The sequence below is a fragment of the Pseudochaenichthys georgianus genome, chromosome 21 (genome assembly GCF_902827115.2).
Source record: "Pseudochaenichthys georgianus chromosome 21, fPseGeo1.2, whole genome shotgun sequence".
NCBI lineage: Eukaryota > Metazoa > Chordata > Actinopteri > Perciformes > Channichthyidae > Pseudochaenichthys > Pseudochaenichthys georgianus.
Window position 1 is genome coordinate 34,464,210 of NC_047523.1, and position 21,139 is coordinate 34,485,348.

The 21,139-nt window shown below is 39.1% G+C and overlaps 1 protein-coding gene across 1 annotated transcript in view; it reads right to left on the reverse strand.

Annotated features, from left to right (window-relative positions):
* cntnap5a (contactin associated protein family member 5a) overlaps positions 1 to 21,139 on the reverse strand; it is a 114,270-nt gene that overhangs the window by 59,663 nt on the left and 33,468 nt on the right. Inside the window, exons 5-8 of the mRNA XM_034110655.2 lie at positions 16,919 to 17,122; positions 12,916 to 13,100; positions 10,540 to 10,683; positions 4,348 to 4,615 (exon numbers count right to left, since the gene is read on the reverse strand). Of these exons, the coding sequence (XP_033966546.1) occupies positions 4,348 to 4,615; positions 10,540 to 10,683; positions 12,916 to 13,100; positions 16,919 to 17,122 (801 nt within the window). The remainder of the gene's footprint in view (positions 1 to 4,347; positions 4,616 to 10,539; positions 10,684 to 12,915; positions 13,101 to 16,918; positions 17,123 to 21,139) is intronic.

Consider the following 21,139-nt stretch of genomic DNA (forward strand, 5'->3'; position numbering starts at 1 on the left):
GCTCATGTTTTCTGACCCCGACGATCTTTTGGCACCACAGGAACAATACTGCATTACCAGTTTGCTCTGCTGCTTAGCATATCTTTCATGGAGAAGCGCAAGTACCATGTACCCTTTGAGGATTGCTTTGGGATCCTAATTAAATTAAACAACATACCCCCCATGTCTGATTCATGTAGCACATTCACACAGGATACATCTGCGTTTTAATCACATTTACAGACGAGATCTCAGGGATTATCCTTCAGTACGCTTAACATGTTTCAGCCCTCTGTGCTGAGTGGCTAGATGAGCCCCCCCCAATCTGTAATCACGATGCTATCAGAGCTCAGGCTCAATACGAATTTTAGCTCTGACCTTCAAAAATCCAGGAAAGAGTGGATAAATATATAAATAGATACATAACCCAACTTTCTAAGAAGTCAATTCCCATCAAACTCAGACGGCCTCTTTGCTTCTGGTAAAGGAATCTGCAGAGAAACTTTAAACATTGTTATTACAAACAACGAGATGACTACTGTAGGTCAACCGCCTCCCGTGCTGCAGCTCTGAGGGTGTTATAAGTAATTAAATACAGCTTGAGGTAATTGATATAAAAGGGAATATCGCCCCTCAGCTGTGGTTGTCTTTTCCATCTATATTTCCCTGCAGCCCGCCATCTGCTGAACGCCTGGCTTCCCCATCACAGTTATCCGAGTTGTATTTGCTAAGATTGTGATTTATTTTTGTTGTTTTCCGAGGACAAAGGCGTTACAAGTAAGTCGGAGGAAATGACTTGTGTAAGCCCAATACATTCCGTCTCAGCATCGTGGATTTGGACGGCGCTGTCTTTCGTTATATGTGTCAAACGAGTGAAGCTCACAAACAAGCAGCCAGGCAAACGGGGGTCAGCATGCGGAGGTGGATGTTCCTATCTCAAGTTTCCCACAAGCAAGACGAAGGAACATGTGGAGTATTCATCTCTAAGGTCAATTTTAAGGTTATAGGTTATAGGTGAGGAGAATATTACATTACAGCACATACAATATGTTCCGAAGCTATTGATCCCCGTGACGGCAAGGACTTTTATTACACATTTTAACTTGTGGTTATATAATAAAATGTTTCTAATATGGAGTTGCACAAAACCTTAGTTCCACCTGGGATTTATAAAGAATTTGGATTGATTGATTTCCAGAAGCATTCATTGACTGATTGAAGCTTTTATTTGACTCAATAGATCTTTGAGGGGCAACTCATATCTGCGATGATTTTGAGTCTTTAATATTGGAGAAACTCACAGGTTCAAAGTTGTAGAAGATACAGAGCATATCTTAAAGGCTGGGGAAATGATTACGGTGCATTTCAAAAGAAGCACTGTTATCTTTCAAACAAAATGCTCGTCTGTCTGTAACTTTACTAAAGTTAGCAATACAATAAAGTGGAAAAAAAACACTTGAGATTGTTAAGCAGGAATGTAAAATAAAAAAGTCTATTTGATGTCTTCAAAAGGACAAATGATTTGAGCAGGAAGTCCCTTTTTATGGTGTGTGTGTGTGTGTGTGTGTGTGTGTGTGTGTGTGTGTGTGTGTGTGTGTGTGTGTGTGTGTGTGTGTGTGTGTGTGTGTGTGTGTGTGTCTCCTTTTTGCTGTCATAGTCTCCTTGTTACCATCTAGGGCAGGGGTGTCAAACTCAATTTCATCGCGGGACACATCAGCATTATGGTTGCACTCAAAGGGCCGGTTGTAACTTTAAGACTATATAAAAATACATATATAAATATATCATATATATAAAACAATGTATTATATTACATCATTGCCTCTGCATTGGATTATCATCGGACAGGGTAATAACTTCATAATTAACTACGTCTGAAAGCAGAAGTCTAGGGCAAATAATTGCAAGTCTCTTCAGTGCGTATGTCCCAAAATGATTTCAAAAGAAAAGCCAAATTCTGGCGAAAAAAGAAATAGAAGTGACATTTTGAAATAAAAATCTAATTCTGAGAAAAAGGAATTCTATGAAAAAATGCATATTTCGAAGAAAAAAAGACAAATTCTGAGAAAAAAGTCATATTTGCAGATGCATTGTGGGACATGTAGTTTATGGGCAACATGCTTCTGTAGCATGTAACCGTATAATAAACATATTATATTCTTTGCAAGCTCTTGTGGGGCCACATAAAATGAAGTCGCGGGCCGAATGTGGCCCCCGGGCCTTGAGTTTGACACCCCTATTATGGAAAATAATACAATAAATAGGCAGGATAATTAAGGCGTCATACAAAAAGCCCCAGTATGTTTCATAGATGAGTGAAAAAGATTAATACTGTATGCTAAATAAGCGGTGGGGGAGGTTTCAGATCACATTTCTAGTAGAAGTGATTTCAAAGAGATGCTGTATTTTCTTTCAGTAGCGAGTCGCGCTCAAATTAAAGCTTCTTTTTTTTCCGCAGCAGGAGCCAGTGGAGCGTGAGAGTGTGTCTGATAAAAACCATCTCAGTGACGAAGCAATTCTGGAAGGTGTTATGCTAATCTTCCAGTAAGGGCTATTTAGAAGAAAAGATACCAGGGAGGATCACGTGTCTCTCGAGGAGAAGGCCACCCAACCCTTTCATACAAAGCACAGTGATGTGTATCGTAGAGATGAGAGGAGTACGTCTAAAAGGTAGACTTTCAGACGGGTCCAGAGGTTTAAACATGTGCATAATATAAGACGTGAAAACTGGCTCAACATCCATTCCATTTTTACTCTGTGTATTCCTCACCAGGTTTTTTAATTAAGGCAGAACACAAAGTCAGAGCTTCACTTCAAAAAGACCCTGGGGGGGGTTTCTTCTGAACAAACAAAAGGTTGTGTTTACACTCAGTGGTACTCAACATAAAGTGTGTATCCTAGAGCTTTAAGACATGTGATGAGTGCTCCGTGCATTAATGTTCACATCAATATTTTTACAAGTCTGTGGTTTTTCTTCTTCCAAGCCTTTTCTGACACTTGTGGGTGTGACTTGTGGGTGTTTGAGCCAGCTGTTCCCTGGAGTATAGTGCGAGACCCTGCTGATGAGCGACACTAACAACATACACCCAATTATAAAAACCAAGCTCCTCGATCAAAAGTAGAAAAAGATCCAGACGGCATCTTCAAGCCAAACAATGACTGTGATAGTCTCAAACTACTGCCACAAGTTCACCCTTTAATATTTAAAAGCACATTTTGGAGATTGTGTCGTAAACTATTCCTTCAAAAACCAACAACTCCATTGGAAAGGAAATATTATTGTATGTAGATATAATATATAGATGTTTGTGAGTGTAAATTAAAGGGTACCTATACAAAATCCACTTCTTCACGTCTCTTCTACATCAACATGTGTCCCCTCTTCTTCATGTCTCTTCTACATCAACATGTGTCCCCTCTTCTTCATGTCTCTTCTACATCAACATGTGTCCCCTCTTCTTCATGTCTCTTCTACATCAACATGTGTCCCCTCTTCTTCATGTCTCTTCTACATCAACATGTGTCCCCTCTTCTTCATGTCTCTTCTACATCAACATGTGTCCCCTCTTCTTCATGTCTCTTCTACATCAACATGTGTCCCCTCTTCTTCATGTCTCTTCTACATCAACACGTGTCCCCTCTTCCTCATGTCTCTTCTACATCAACATGTGTCCCCTCTTCTCCATGTCTCTTCCACATCAACATGTGTCCCCTCTTCTTCATGTCTCTTCTACATCAACATGTGTCCCCTCTTTTTCATGTCTCTTCTACATCAACATGTGTCCCCTCTGTGGAGAGAGACTCTGAAAGTTTCAGGAATAAAGATTCTCTCTCTTTTTGATCCATTTCTATAAAAACCTGTCTGAAAATGAGCTGATCAGATTTTGGCCACTTTGTGATGTCATAACGATGTGTTGTCTTGTGTAACCATTAGCCAATCAGCAACCAAGGTAACCCCCCCCCCCCCCCTATCACCTGAGTCTCCTCTAGAGCACCATTGAGTTCTTTTTAACCAAATCTCTCTCAGAGGGGCGTGGGGAGGGGCTCCTTATTTTCATCTAAAGTAACAGACAGAGAATCAGCACTTTGGAAACAGGGCTGAAACAGAGGGGATTATGGGTAATGCTGCAATGATCTGTTTGGTGTTTGGAGCCAAACACTTCAGAGACATGTTTTGTATATATCTGAGACGTATACTATATTGATGAAAACAGTATAATAGGGGACCTTTAAGTTCTTACAAGCACTGTTATTGTTGTGTTTCTGTGTGTGTGTGTGTGTGTGTGTGTGTGTGTGTGTGTGTGTGTGTGTGTGTGTGTGTGTGTGTGTGTGTGTGTGTGTGTGTGTGTGTGTGGCCTGTGCTCTCACCAGCGGAGACCTGTGATTTGGGTCTTCCCGGGCTGTGGAGGGTCAGCAGCAGCCGGCTGTTGCTGATCTGCAGCTCCAGCCTGTGGGGCTCGGGGTTCAGCTGCACCGAGAGCAGCAGCCCGTCCGGGTTCCACGTCCTGAACTGGAAGCGGACGGAAAAACCTCCGCTGGCAGACGCGGCTGACGGGAGTGACAGGAAGCTGCTGCTGGAGCTCAGGAAGGTGCAGGCCACCAGCTGGGGCTGCGAACACGAGAAGGTCACGTTGCCCTGGAGAAAAAAAAAAAATCCAAGGGCAGACATTAACACAAATCTTCAACTGCATGTTCGGGTGATTTGGTCTCACGGGAAAGCTCATTGTGACATATGGATATAACATATTGTTGATATGCACTAAAAGGGAACAGATGGTTAAAGAAGCATGAGCAATCATAAGTTGAAACCCAAAGCCAAAATATTCAAATGTAACCTTCAACAAGATAAACTTAATTATTCGTCGTCATTTTTTTAAGTTTATCATCGGCAGCAATTTATACTCCTTCAGTGAACATATTTCAAATGAAAAGGATTCAACACAGCTGGCAGAATATAATATTGTATGGTAAACATGATGGTTGAATGAATAGTTTGACATTTAGGGAACTATGCTTATCTGTTTCTTGCCTATAGTATTATATGGGAATATTGTTATCAATTTCATGTGTCTCATCTGTTATATATATATATATATATATATTATGTCACAGACAACATATCATGTGTTAGTATAGTGTTAAAAGGTATGTTGATTTTAAACCAAGGCTAGCTGTTTCCAATCGTTCCCTCTGTATGCTAAGCTAAGCTAACCGGCTGCTGGCTCTATTTGAACATCAAAGGGAATATGGACATTTCCCCACACACTTTTCACCTCTGCATTGATTTATTGGAGTTGACGTTGAGATGAAAAGTCCTTTCTCAAGACATAATTAATCATAAAGTGACACCCAGTGCATAACCCGCTTCCTACAAAACACATTTAGCAGACAAGGACTGCTGACAGTGGACCACCACAACAAACTAATGCAGGAAACCAGCATTATGGGAACATATTAACCATTTGCTCTAAAATAAACATTATGTTGTGAATGCATCACGAGGACAAACATCAACCCAAAATATTTTTAACATTAACGTTAAAGTTAAACTTACAATATGGCATTTCTTGCAAGCTAGGGCACCCAATCAATCAATAGTGGATGGTAGTTTTTAAATTGCACTCTTGATCTCCTTATAAGGATTACTTTATTTTTCAATGTCTATGATATTATAACAGGAAGTCAAATGATCTGCAGAGGTCTCCACCTTTCCAATAAAAATGGACTCGGTGAGTAAAGCTGGTAAAAACACTGAATGAAGAAACGTTTACTTTTAAAATCAGCGGTTTTAAGGTGAGCTGCTGCCTTAAGGCTTCGTTTGCTCAGCTTATTCCCTATGACAAATTAAGATCCAGCCGCTGATGAATACAATCTTTCCGTCTAGTACAAAAAAAAGTAGTTATATACAACGATGGTCTAAAGCAGAGATGGGCAACTTTGATGGTGGTGGGGGCCACATCATTGATGTACTGGCCACCAGGGGGCCGCAGATTCACTTGGAACACACACACACAAAAATTCCATGTGTTGTATGTAATTATTAACAAATATACTAAGTCTGACATCTTCATTGACATTTCACAATCAAAGTGAACATCCCCCAAAAATGGGATCAAAACAAATATCAGTTCACAGAAATGTTATTTCATTTTTACAAGTGGCATGTTTGTATTGAACAGGTTATTAAACAGTGGAATACAACTATTTTAAACTATTGGAAAGCACGGAAGATGTGTGTGTATTGAGATTAACCATGAGATGACATACACATGAAGTTATGAACACTAACCCAGACATTAGTTGTCTAACTTGAACCTAAAACACTTGTAGCCAGTCTCTGCATTCCCCTTATTCCACAATAAGGGGAATGTCAACACAGACACCTGTCAGACTGCTGTTCCTCAGCACCGCTCCCCCTCCCTCCCGCTGAAATTATGAATGAAAAGCGTAGTAATCATAGATAACATGGCAGGGTCCGTGACAGTTTGTTTTCATCTGATTTCAAATAAACAAAGTCTTGGTTTTAAGAATATTAAACTTGTTTCGCCAAATTCAGATGATAAAAACAACTTTTAAGCTTGTAATGGCATAATTACAAGAGGCAACTTAACGTCACAGCAGGCATAACAACAGCTGGTGTTTCTTGTGAGCAATACACAATACACACAAATGCGTCACAGATTATTTCGCGGTATTTGAAATCATCTACGCAGCTCGCGACGTAACTAGTGGACGGTATCAGTACTACAAGTAAAAAAAAAAAAGAGGAGGCGGGCCGCCATTTGCCCATCCCTGGTCTAAAGAGAATTGGGTAAAATATGGCCTAAGACGGAATGAAAGTCAATTTATGATAACCATGACATTGACAAGTCTGCTCTGTTACCTTGATTCTAATTTTCTCTCCATTGGAAAATTGCTGGTTAGATTTGAATTGGCATTTAATTACAGAATTAAACATCACAAAACATAGGCAAAAATAGTTTTTCGACATTCGTTTTTTGGTACTGTTATTTCTTTACATTTGCCTATTATGTAAAACAAAAGTAAACAGAACACATAAGGACATATGTATTTTTGCATTTACGTCCGTCTCGTTCAAAATAAGACTTTTACATTTACCAAACAATTTATCAATCTATTCTATTTTATCAATCAAACTTGATAGGCTGCATTTAGTTGTTTTTAATTGGGGTCCCCTAGGGATAGATTATATTGGTATAAGCACTAATTAATATAAAATAAAACAATGATACGAGTTTATGAGAAAGAAATTAGTTGAAACATTCTGGAACTAAATTGGAACCATAGAATAAATCACACTGACCCAGGTTTTCTATAGATAAGTGTTAAATTAATGATAGCTGTGTTGGAGGTGTGTCCACGATCAGACACTCAAAGTCTCCCTCAGCCGTCAGCAACATCACATCCATAATTTACAGGAAGAGTAAAAGGCCACACGACTTGCTTTGTCTCCTTTGTGGTGCAGCAAATCAATTACATGTAATTATAGCTTTATATTTACCATCCAGAAAGAAGAGTTGTATCTATCTTCTAAACCTGTGCCACCAAAATGTTGAAATACTCTTTTAAGAATGTATGGGTCCAATAAAAGCGTTTAAAAGAATTAGAAACCATTTTCTCGTCATTTTGCACTTTAAAGTATTTAATAAAGATGAATATCCCCTGCTATAGTCCATGTGGTGCAAAGGTTGTCTAAACTTCAAAGTATGACAATAACAACCTTTGAATTTAATTGAATTGAAGTAGAAATCGTGGAAACGCATAGATCCAAGATTAATTCATGACATTTAGTTCCTCCAAAAGCAATATGTTAAATCATCCAAGATAAAAAGCCTTTAAGGTCACAGTTTCCAGTGTAATTGTGTGCGGTGCAGAGGTCGTGTTAGGTGGATTCAGACATGTCTGCTAAGGTCAGAGTCCTATTAGTCCCGGTGCCTGCAGGGCAGCACACAGCAATCACAGCTCTTTTACTCTCAATGCGATTCCCTCCCATCAACCTGAGGGAGATAGTCCCATTGAAATTCCATTACAGCTTTCATCATGACAGCCTCACTGCTTCTGTTGTCAGTAAAGGCTTTTTAACGCAGCAATCAGACTTTAAAGGCAGAGGGGTGTCTCAGGCGAGATGTGGCGTGTGGATCTCCGGCCGACCCGTCTGATTTGTGAGGGGGGATGGACTCTTCAAATGAATCCATTCACACACTTGAGTTAATGATATAGTAGTTATTCTCACAATGGATGTCATGATTGTTTCTTAACGCTTTTCTACCCTTACATTTCTGACCAGAATACCTTAAATCAGACTAATCAAATGTAGCCAAAGTCAGCAGAGCCATTTTATTCCAGACAAAAACGTCTCTATAACTATTGGATGGATTGAAGTCAACTAATGTCCCTGTGTAACATATGTCAGAAAGACTTCCTCTGACTCTTCCTCTAGCAGCAACATGAAGTGAATATCTCTTGCTTTGAGTCAATTATCACAATTAATTATTGTATGGATTGCCGTCACATTTGGTACACTTAATTACTTTAATCAATTGTCCTTACTTTTGCTCCAGCGCCATATTAAAGTCTTTATGGAAAGATTCCTGCATAATTAATTACATTCATGACCCTCAGAGGTGATTTGAGTTCATTGCCAATTATCAATTGTTAGCATACTAATACGCTGAACAAAAATGCCTCATATGGTTCACATTATACCTGTGAAACATCAGCTTGTTAGCATTAGCACTGTGAGCATGTTAGCATGCTGATGTTAGCATTTAGCTCAGAGGACCTCACATTATTGGCACACTGGTTAGTATGGTTTTTTTATGCTAAAATTAAGCAGAGCGTCTTATTTTATGTGTTACTTTATTTGTGTCCAATGTTAATTTAAAGGTGGGTACCTGTCATTTTGGAGAAACCAGCTCGAGTGCGCTAGAATTTGAAAATACACAACCGGAACAAATCTGCCACTTCCTCACAGAGCCCCTCCTCCAACACACACGTACGCGCACATGACCAATGAGGGCACGAGATAAGTGTGTGCCCAGATGGAAGGCTGACAGGCAGGTAGGCCATCCAGTTACTTTAGCCGGGCCGGCTCAGATGATTGGTCGTGCTTTTTACAGCGCCACAGCTTCCACTGATGATGTTTTTTAATGTATTTATTGTCAAAGCATTTCATGTATTTATTGCTATCGGGATGTTAAGAGCATTCCATGGAATATAACAAAACGTGTTTCTGAAGTGAATTACCTACCCCACCTTTAATGTATTGCAGTTTGTATAAAATGTGTTAGAATAAAAGATTAAACATGCAACATAAAATCTAATCAGTATTACAAAGTTGACTCTTCTGTAATAATATAAACAAAGGACATATTTTACTTTTATTCGTACAGCTTAAAGTTATACCTCTTTATTTAATCATAAATGCAGTTAAATCAGACACTATAAATATATCAATCACTGCTCAAGGAGAGATGAACTCTTGAGTTAATAGAACATAAACTCGTATATACACCTGCCATACAGGAGACGTTTATGAATGTACATTCAACCCACATTTATTTACGTCAGACAGCTGTCATCATTTAATCTCCGGTCATCAGTCTTAGCAGAGACTCCAGTTTGTGCTATAGCACCAAACACTTTACTGCCAACCATTACACTCGTGCTTAAATGTCATTAAATCAGTTTCCACCCCGAGTAGAGATTCTCTGACGTGTACGAGGCCTTTCTAATGGAAAAGTGATTTCTCACATGTCTGTGCTCTTAATGCAGTAATTGTGTTCCTGTGAGAGAAGCACAAGTTGTAAACTGAGCTCAAGGACGGACTCAACCTGGATTTACAGGGGAAGCTGAAGATATTTCCCGACATGGTACAAAGCGCCTTTATCTTTTGAGAAATAGAGCGGGACAATAGGTCAACAATCGCCTGATATTATCTTATCACAGTTATATTGACGTTTAAGTTGCTTGTAAAAAGATATTGGTCAAAAGAAATACAAAACACACCTTTGGGTCGTTTAAAAACAAGGTCATTATAACAAATATAGAAAGCGATGCTTAATAATTGCAGATTTATTGCTAGCTAAGTGCATTTATTGGGGTTTACAAATAAAACAAAGATACCATTTGACTTGAGTGTTAAGTCAGATTTTTAGAAACTTGTATTATTCATATTTATTATATATGTCTGTCTCTATAGAAATAACTCAAGCTCTTGCAAAAAAGAATAAATCAATGCAACTCACCGCACAGTGTATCTGTGGCTTGTGTATTTTTGCGAGGTTTATGATATCGATCCCCTTTATTTTCCAGCTGTTATATTAATTGATAGCTCACTACATTTGGGGTTTAACAATCATCTGAAAATATATTCTTTCACTTAAGGGTTTATCATTTTAAAGAGAAGTCAACAATAGGTATTTAAGTCGGTCTCTACCCACATACCCCAAGCATTCAGAGTCAAATTATGAAAAGAGAGATCTTACACATATTTCTGAATGTGTAACCTTGAACTCCTTGGAAATCAATGCGACTCACCACGCTGTGTATCTGCGGCTTGCGTCTCTTTGCCAGGTCTATGACATTGATCCCGTTGTAGTAGAGGTTTTCCATGCAGCCGAGGAAGTTCTTCCTCAGAAAGGTGCCAGGTTTACCGGGAAGTGGGATGCCTCCAAAACTCAGCTTTAATGAAAGGAACACAGAAGAACCCTTAGCACAAGATGCACAGCTGACCAAAAACAAACACGTAAACAAATATAAATTCACAATCTGTATTTTACTGTACTGTATGTTCATTATCACAGTCTTAAAATACATGCAGACATATTCTCACTGGTGTGATTCAGCAAGTGAGAAAACAACGCCCACTCACAGGATCCAAACATATACAGAGCGTCTATATGCATACAGTTGGCCGATTGTGGTCTGGGGCTGTTGTTCACCGTTTGGCATATGTTCTTGAGTTTTTAACAAAAGGGAATTTTAAGGGCAACAGCAGCTTGAGAAATATGTTTTTTCTTTTTAAATTGGAAAAAAACAGCCATGCACACAAAAAGGTGTCTTAAACTAAAGTTGCTTTTTTCAGATTTGCCTGTGGAAGAACTTGGCTGGCCTGATCACGCAAGCTGCGTGCGAGCCAGACCTTATCAACCCAACATCAGTGTTGGACCTCACTAATGCTCATGTTGCTGAACGGAAGCTAATCCCTTCAGCCAGGTTCCAAAACCTCTCTCTGAAAGCCGTCCAAGACAAGTGCAGGCTGTTATAGCAGCAGATTAATCACATGGTGGAGCTAGCAAATAAATCTTAGCTACCTACCTGCTCAAAAACATTTCTCAGGCTGATGCAATGCATGGTTAGTTAGGAATGAGCTCTGTCAACACGAAAATAATCTATTGCACCGTACGATCCTCTGACTTTCTGTACTGCCTGTGCCTTAACCTGTGGCTGTCTAGTTGGTGTGCAGTATGTATGTTTTGTTTTATTGTTTTTTTAGCATATACTGTATATAGATGCTTATAATATAAGCATTTGTGTTGTGTGTTTTTACTGATTGTATTTACAAGTTTTTTTCATTTTGTTTTTCAGCGTCAACAGATCAAAAATACCTCTTGGCTAACTGGTACATTTACAGAAATATGATTTAGAATGCTCTCGAATAAAAGTTCACACAGCACTCAAAGTGGAAAGACACAATGTCAAAGCTACTGTAAGGGTAGGCAGTACATTTCTGCTTCCTTTGGACAAACACATCTATTTAACCTTTAAAAAAATTGAAATAAAAATCGGAGAGAAAATGTGACTTTTGCAGCTTCTTTTGGATATGTAAAGAGGGCGTTCCTACTTGCTGTTCTACAAATAGAGATGTGTGCATATATCTCTTTGGACGATGAAAGCCTGATACTATTGAAGCATTGTCAACAATGGCTTACACTGCAACTCAACCCCAAAAAGAAAGATGGACTTCGGATGGAGTCTGACAATATCGGCAGATCGTTTCCGAGATGGAGAGAAAATGGTGCGAAGAGTTTAACCTTTCTGCTCAAGCCTCACGGATACGGTAGCTATACGGGGTAGCTATACGGGGTAGCTCGGGGCGAGCAATATTTTCCTTTTCATCTCTGAAAAGCACTGCTGCTTCTGTAGCTTGCTTAGACTTAGAGCCATTCACAGTTTGGAAAGAAAAGAGGAAGGTATGGCTAATAGAATTGCAGCTATATGAATGTATCTGGACCACAATCACGATCTGGGTGATGTTAAAAATTAATGACAGTACTCGTACAGGTTGCTGTATGAATCCCATGCATATGCCTGTGCTCGTCTGTTGGGAGGAGCTCGGGTCAGAGAGGGGAGAGCTGCAGGATGAAAGCTGTATTTTCAAATTCTGTTTTACCTGTACCTCGGGTACCACTTGAATTACAATTTGTTGAAAGTTTATTATGGAATGTTTGCCCTGTAGCGTTAAAAAGGAACTGCTTCTCCCTGCTTTACATACAGTGTAAAGGTCTGTAGAGGTTGACAGTCCACTTGAAAGTCCTTTGAGACAACAACAAAAAACTTCTCTGCTCCTTTTCTGTTTCTTTGTTTACTTTCATTCATAATTAAAATCAAAATGCCTCTTCCAAGGGCTTGCAGTCAACATAATAGATGCTGTTTACTACAACACTCCAAGGCTCATTACAATGATATTAAGAGTTGTCAGGCCCTCACTGGTTGACTTCAGATATATATCTGTATATATATTTCTTTTTAATGACTGATTTTAAATGCCATTTTCTTAATGTCTTTCGTTTTTTGTAAAGCACTTTGAATTGCCTTGTGTTGAAAGGTGCTATATAAATAAACTTGCCTTGCCTATATATATTCACTTTTACAAAGCCGCTGTTGTGTAATTTAAACATCCCATTGACTCACCTCGTAGTCCACCTCCAGAGAGTGCCCTTCTCCTTTGGGTTGGAAGTGCTGTGTGTGGGAGTCCACTGTGAGGTTAACCTGCTTGTTGAAGCGCTCTATGTGAACAGAGTGCCACTGCTGATCATCCAGCAGACTGCCCACAGTGACTGCAACACGCCCGCTGCTGAACCTCAGCCTGCTGTCGTCTGCACAAACACAAAGAAAGCGGCAGGAAAGCAGTGAGCAGCTTTACATCTTCCACAGTGAACCTGTAAATAAGTGAGGGCAGAAAGCCAGAGCTCAGGTGTCAACAGGACATTAACAGGCTCCTTTATTTCCTTTTTATACACTTAGATGATTATTTGATTTTGATATTGAATATTCAACAGCACTGACTCTTATCTTTGCCTTTTGCCGTAACATTATTTCCCTGCTGTGACAAATAGGGATCCTAGGCAGGGGCGCAGATAGTGGGGGGGACGGGGGGGATACGTCCCCGCCAATTTCATAGGGACACTGATCCGCCCCCCCCCCCCATTTAAATACAAATAATATATTTAGATTTTTTTTGTTATCGTTTTTTTCAATATATATATTTGTTCACATGATCGTTGTAATATAAATATATATCAGGGTTCATACATTTTTTCACCAATGATTTTCAATGACTTTTCCCATGACTTATCCATGACCTTTGCCTCATTTTCCATGACCAAAATAAATGACATGTGGCTAGCATGTGCTGCCTCGCCCATATTCGAAATATCGAATATTTTACAACACAGTTTGCATTTAGCACGTCTTGGGTCAATGTCTTTTGATAACCACAATAGGTACTTATCCTTTAGAAGCCATACCTTGTTGAAACTGCACTTCCCTGGCATCTTGGCAGCCTGATATCAAATAGTAGCTCCTGTAGACTAGAGGGCGTGATTATAAACATCTCTCACCAGCTAAATACTGCCACAATTGCCATTTTACATTTCATTACTATATGATACAGTATTTATTATCATTATAGTATTACCGTTTCGGTGATTAGATAAAATATAAATTATATTTGATGCAACTTTAGTTATATTTCCATGACTTTTCCAAAACTTTGGGAACAATATTGTTTTCCAGAACTTTTCCAAGGCCTGGAATTTGCATTTTGAATTTCCATGACTTTTTCAGGTTTTTAAATGACCGTACGAACCCTGATATATACAGTGGGGCAAACAAGTATTTAGTCAGCCACCAATTGTGCAAGTTCTCCCACTTAAAAAGACGAGAGAGGCCTGTAATTTTCATCCTAGGTACACTTCAACTATGAGAGACAGAATGAGAAGAAAAATCCAAAAAATCACATTGTCTGATTTTTAAAGAATTTATTTGCAAATTATGGTGGAAAATAAGTATTTGGTCAATAACAAAAGTTCATCTCAATACTTTGTTATATACCCTTTGTTGGCAATGACAGAGGTCAAACGTTTTCTGTAAGTCTTCACAAGGTTTTCACTGTTACTGGTATTTTGGCCCATTCCTCCATGCAGATCTCCTCTAGAGCAGTGATGTTTTGGGGCTGTCGCTGGGCAACACGGACTTTCAACTCCCTCCAAAGATTTTCTATGGGGTTGAGATCTGGAGACTGGCTAGGCCACTCCAGGACCTTGAAATGCTTCTTACGAAGCCACTCCTTCGTTGCCCGGTGTGTTTGAGATCATTGTCATTCTGAAAGACCCAGCCACGTTTCATCTTCAATGCCCTTGCTGATGGAAGGAGGTTGTCACTCAAAATCTCACGATACATGGCCCCATTCATTCTTTCCTTTACACGGATCAGTCGTCCTGGTCCCTTTGCAGAAAAACAGCCCCAAAGCATGATGTTTCCACCCCCATGTTTCACAGTAGGTGTTCTTTGGATGCAACTCAGCATTCTTTCTCCTCCAAACACGTCTAGTTGAGATTTTACCAAAAAGTTCTATTTTGGTTTCATCTGACCATATGACATTCTCCCAATCCTCTTCTGGATCATCTAAATGCTCTCTAGCAAACTTCAGACGGGCCTGGACATGTACTGGCTTAAGCAGGGGGACACGTCTGGCACTGCAGGATTTGAGTCCCTGGCGCCGTAGTGTGTTACTGATGGTAGCCTTTGTTACTTTGGTCCCAGCTCTCTGCAGGTCATTGGCTAGGTCCCCCCGTGTGGTTCTGGGATTTCTGCTCACCGTTCTTGTGATCATTTTGACCCCACGGGGTGAGATCTTGCGTGGAGCCCCAGATCGAGGGAGATTATCAGTGGTCTTGTATGTCTTCCATTTTCTAATAATTGCTCCCACAGTTGATTTCTTCACACCAAGCTGCTTACCTATTGCAGATGCAGTCTTCCCAGCCTGGTGCAGGTCTACCATTTTGTTTCTGGTGTCCTTTGACAGCTCTTTGGTCTTGGCCATAGTGGAGTTTGGAGTGTGACTGTTTGAGGTTGTGGACAGGTGTCTTTTATACTGATAACGAGTTCAAACAGGTGCCATTAATACAGTTAACGAGTGGAGGACAGAGGAGGCTCTTAAAGAAGAAGTTACAGGTCTGTGAGAGCCAGAAATCTTGTTTGTTTGTAGGTGATCAAATACTTATTTTACCGAGGAATTTACCAATTAATTCATTAAAAATACTACAATGTGATTTCCTGGATTCTTTCCCCCCATTCTGTCTCTCATAGTTGAGGTATACCTCGGATGAAAATTACAGGCCTCTCTCATCTTTTTAAGTGGGAGAACTTGCACAATTGGTGGCTGACTAAATACTTTTTTGCCCCACAGTATGTGTAATATATAGATTACTTATTGTTAATTGTTATTCCTCTAAATTGTTATTTCCTCAAACGCCTTAATAAATGATCCTTCTTGCACTTAAAGGTAAAAACCAACTCATTTGTTAATCCATGTACATACGTACATTGTATTTGATTTGATCTTGAAACAGTTCATATTTGAGCTTACGGTTAATGTTACTTATGATTGTAAAACAAATAGTAAGTAAATATCGTGAAAGTAGTTTATCTCAGTTTCGTCCCCCCCATTTCAAAAACCCCACCTGCGCCCCTGATCCTAGGTATGATTTCTAATTCTGATAAATACTGGAACAGAAAGCAATACATCGGTATAAGGAAGGCATGGACCATTATTTCCTTTCTACTGTATACACAAAGATGATTATTTGATTTTCTTTTATTTACGCCTCTTTATGTAATATGTGACTGCACTGCTCTACTTATCTTATTTGTGCCTTTTGTCTGGGCTTTCCCTTTGCCGTTACATTGCACATTTCCTCGCTGTGACAAATATATAAAGAATTGGGATTGCTAGACATGATTTCTAATTTGTATTCTGCTGTATACTGGAACAGAAAGCATTACATTGGTTTGTTGGAAGGCATGTAATGTGTTAATGGTTATTTAGAAAATACTTTACACTGTAAACCATAAATAATTAATTACCATTCTGATGATCAAGAACTGTTTTGTGCTATTTTGCTGCTTTAGACATTTTAAATGTACTTAATGTCCCCTCTTTTTATTGATGATATTCGATATACATCAATCCAACTAAAATATATTTAAAGAAGCTTATGGGGGTTTTCCCTTTCCTGTAGTGTAGGTTTTTGTGCATGTAAATGGTCTTCAAAGGCTACAATCCCTCAAGTATTCCCTCTCAGTTTGTCATGCATTTATTTTTTACAACACCACATGCATTTGTTTTACCCGTCCCCAATAGTCAATCAAAATTTGTTTTTTTGATGAATCATTCTTGTGATTACTGTGAATACTTCTTTTAATTGATTGATACCACTCATTTCAATCTTACCATCCTCGTTTCCTTGTTTTAATTTCAGTGTGAACAAAAAACAATAAGCATATTGGTCTTTAGTATGTTGTGAAAACCCTCTCGTCATTACGGGGTGCAACTCTCAATCGTGACTGTGACTAAACTCTTGTGGAAGTAGGACATTTCTTTCCGAGAGAGAGGTTAGCAAAGCTCGGTTACCTAAGTTGAGGTAGAGGTCCAATCTTCCTCGGTGCAGCTCCAGGGTGATGTAATCTCCTCTCTGCCCCTCTCCGTGCAGTAAAACCCCCTCGGCCTGATTGCTCTTGAAGCGCAGAGAGATCACGTCCTTCACCGTGGACATGGACTTCTGGTTAAACCGATACAGCAAGGAGCTTCTGCCGTCAAAGTCGGCAACATATGATTCTGTAATGGAATCAGAAAAAAAATCAGTTTTCCACCTTGAAATGTTTAAAAGCAAATTAAAAACCTATCTTTTTAATATGGCTTTTAATTTGGGTTAACTTTCAACTCTCGCTAGTACATGTCCATGTTTTTCTTTAATTTTAACATATTTTAATTTCTAATTGAATTAGGATTACTGTTGATGTTTTATCTTGTTCTGTATTAATTTTAATATTATTTTAATATTGTTGTTTTTCCTGTAAAGCACGTTTGCTTTGTGCATGAAAAGTGCTACACAAATAAAGTGTATTATTATTATTGTTACTTTTAAGGAATTATAAGTAAAATGCTCTATATTCGTAAACAATTGCACTATATTTTACAAATGATGTAACTGTGATGTCACGGCTTTGGAAAATTGCTCTCACAATTTATTCTGCATCGATTTATGACCGGAATGCATCATAAATAGTCTAATTCATCTTCAGAATAATTTGCAGCTATTTCATTTTACTATCAACTGTTAATAACCTAATCACACGCATGTTAAAACAGAAGACAATTTCTAGAGGTAGATTTGTACTGTGTCACGAAGGAGGCAAGAAAATTAAGAACATTGTGTTCATAACATAATCTAAAATGAGATGGATTCATTTATTTCGGTATCGATCCTATTGTCAAAATAAGATTTAGCGTCAGTAGGAACGTCTCTTTGGGGATCGATTCCCCTGCCCCTAGTGACACGCGGTTTAATTTAGGCATAACATTACCACTGGCTGCAATAATATGTAATAAATCCAATTTATTTTTTGACACCGCAATAATCAATTCACCATTGCCAAACAATTAGAAATGTGTTTAAGTAGCAGAAAGAGAAGGCTCAGTCTTTCCACAGTGGAGTCAAAATAGCTACACAAGTCACTCTGCTCATTCTGCTGACCATTTCTTTATTATGTATAATATATCAAACTAATTATCCTTACATCCATCAGACTTTCTAACAAGTTGTCTAGCTTATGTTAGCTGCCAATCTAGTAAGCTAGGTGGCATATGTTAGCTAAAGCTATCGCCAAATGTGTGGCTCTAATAGTTTAAATCAGATGTATCTAATACCCTCTGGTTAAACTTGCAGTGTGGACCTATTTCTATCGTTATAGTAGTGAGAGTAATTAAAAAATGTTAGCTGCCAATCTATTAAGCTAGCAAGCACATGTTCGCTATCTAGCTAGCTATCAATACATGTGTGGCTCTCATAATCTATATTGGCATTAGTATTTTATACCCTAGGGTTAAAGTTGCATTGTGGACCTGTGACCACCGTTCGTGCAGTGAGAGTGATTATAACACATTGTTGTCATGTCATTTTTTTCAGACCGGACGCTCTCATGCAGCCAGAAGCTCCTCACAGCCGTGAACATTGCTGTTAATTCCCAAATATGCGTTATTTGGATAACGTCTCATCACATATATTGGTAATGTAAATGGTTAGTTGATTGCCTGAAAAAGTTCATTCAAAAGCTTAAAACTGTTTATTTGCTAAGTAACGGTTGATTAAGCTGGCAACGCTATGCTAAGTAGCAATGATGCTCTAATCAACACATAATAAGGCGACGGAGAGGCCCCGGAGCAGTGGAAGCATAATGTGAATAAAGTCAGTTATATTATCTGTTATACAGCAGCAATCTGAGTTAGAAAATAAAGTATAACAGTAGCCAAACGTCTCTATCAAAAGGTTCGGTCAATACATCTCGATTACACTTTCCTTGTTTCACTCTAATCATTGATGTTGAATTGATTTCCAGGAGTCCTGAAGAATAGACTTGAGATGAGTAGCATTGTCAGTGTCACCTCTATTTAATCCTGCCTCGTAGAGACGCTCTGTAATGCAGCAGAATGAGCTGGCAATATAACCTTTCTCAGACTTCTTGGCGGAAAAGTACTTCCTATAACTTAGTCATACATCAGTTATATTGTTATTCATTTGTTTTTTTCAGTGTAAGCGGACACATTAATCCCCAAAAATGATCCAATGGAGAAACACTGAGTTCACGAGGCAGTTTTATACCTGTTTGCCCAATATTAAACACGCTTTGCTGCTGTGGCTGGGTACCATATAACTGAGTGATAACTGTGGAATATTCTGACGGTGTTTCATAGCGCATTAATTCACCTGATCATGTATAGTTATTGCTGCCTCACACTGCGTGGGAGAGGTGAATCCCCATTAGATGTATTTTATTGAGAATGGCTCAGGAAATAACTGTGAATGTGCGTCTCTTTATCTCGCGCTGTGCGGTCACAGAGGTCCAGTTTGCTTTAGCATCTCATTCCAGTGCAAGTATGGAATGTACTCTTTTATGATTACATCTTGCAAGACAGTATAATTGAATTGTGTTCTTTCGAGAATTCATCATCTTAAGATAATTAACTGTAGAAATTAAGCCAGGCATTAAGGCCAGAGCACTCTTTCATGCACACTTTAACCGGCTGTGTCTTGGCTTGCATTCTGAACGCGCTGATGCTCCAGAAAAGCAGCAATCTCCACATATGTTCCCAGGAGTGGAACACCCCAGATAGCGTTTCTTGATTACTTCTTCCGTCTGTGAAGCACATCTGGTGCTGAGAGCTGCCCAGTGTGTGTTACACTTAGTTACTTCTTTTGTCACTTTTACTGTGTCCAATGCGTGGGACACTTTGCTTTCTCACGGCAGAGAGAGCACATACTGTACTCAGTGATATGACTGAGGAATACAATCATGTTAATCTATAGATAGATAAAAGTAGGTATTTAGGTTGTGAAATCTTCCGGAAATTGAAAAATGGTTGGATAAAAGTCCTAAAAGGAGTTGGGAATATACTTTTTTTTTTGTGGACAAATATTAGTCAAATATTTGGTGGACAAATATTAGTAAATATTTGGTGGACAAATATTAGTAAATATTTGGTGGACAAATATTAGTCAAATATTTGGTGGACAAATATTAGTCAAATATTTGGTGGACAAATATTAGTCAAATATTTGGTGGACAAATATTAGTAAATATTTGGTGGACAAATATTAGTCAAATATTTGGTGGACAAATATTAGTCAAATATTTGGTGGACAAATATTAGTAAATATTTGGTGGACAAATATTAGTAAATATTTGGTGGACAAATATTAGTCAAATATTTGGTGGACAAATATTAGTCAAATATTTGGTGGACAAATATTAGTAAATATTTGGTGGACAAATATTAGTCAAATATTAGTAAACCTAAGTAATATTACCTCAGAGCATTTTGCTTCACACATCTACCCCAACCTTGCCTCTTAGGGCTTCCATAGTTTTTTTTTTTTCCGTTTGTTGATCACTATGAGCAGCGTTTTGTGTTTGAAAGGTGCCATCTAAATAAAAGGTTTTATTATTATAATAATAACGACTCAAGCTGATAATTAAGATTTATTTTTCAAAAAATAAACAAGCAAACACAATTATGGTGCAATCCTTAGTCCATCATCTGCTTTTTGCAGATGATGTGGTTCTGATGGCTTCATCGGTCTGCGACCTTCAGCACTCACTGGATCGGTTCGCAACCGAGTGTGAAGCGGCTGGGATGAGGATCAGCACCTCCAAATCTGAGGCCATGGTTCTCAGCAGGAAACCGATGGACTGTCCACTCCAAGTAGGGAATGAGTCCTTACCCCAAGTGAAGGAGTTCAAGTATCTCGGGGTCTTGTTCTCGAGTGAGGGATCAATGGAGCGTGAGATGGGCCGGAGAATCGGAGCAGCGGGAGCGGTATTGCAGTCGCTTTACCGCACCGTTGTGACGAAAAGGGAGCTGAGCCGGAAGGCAAAGCTCTCTGTCTACCGGGCCATTTTCGTTCCTACCCTCACCTATGGTCATGAAGGATGGGTCATGACCGAAAGAACGAGATCGCGGATACAAGCGGCCGAGATGGGTTTCCTCCGCCGGGTGGCTGGTGTCTCCCTTAGAGATAAGGTGAGAAGTTCGGTCATCAGGGAGGGACTCGGAGTTGAGCCGCTCCTCCTTCGC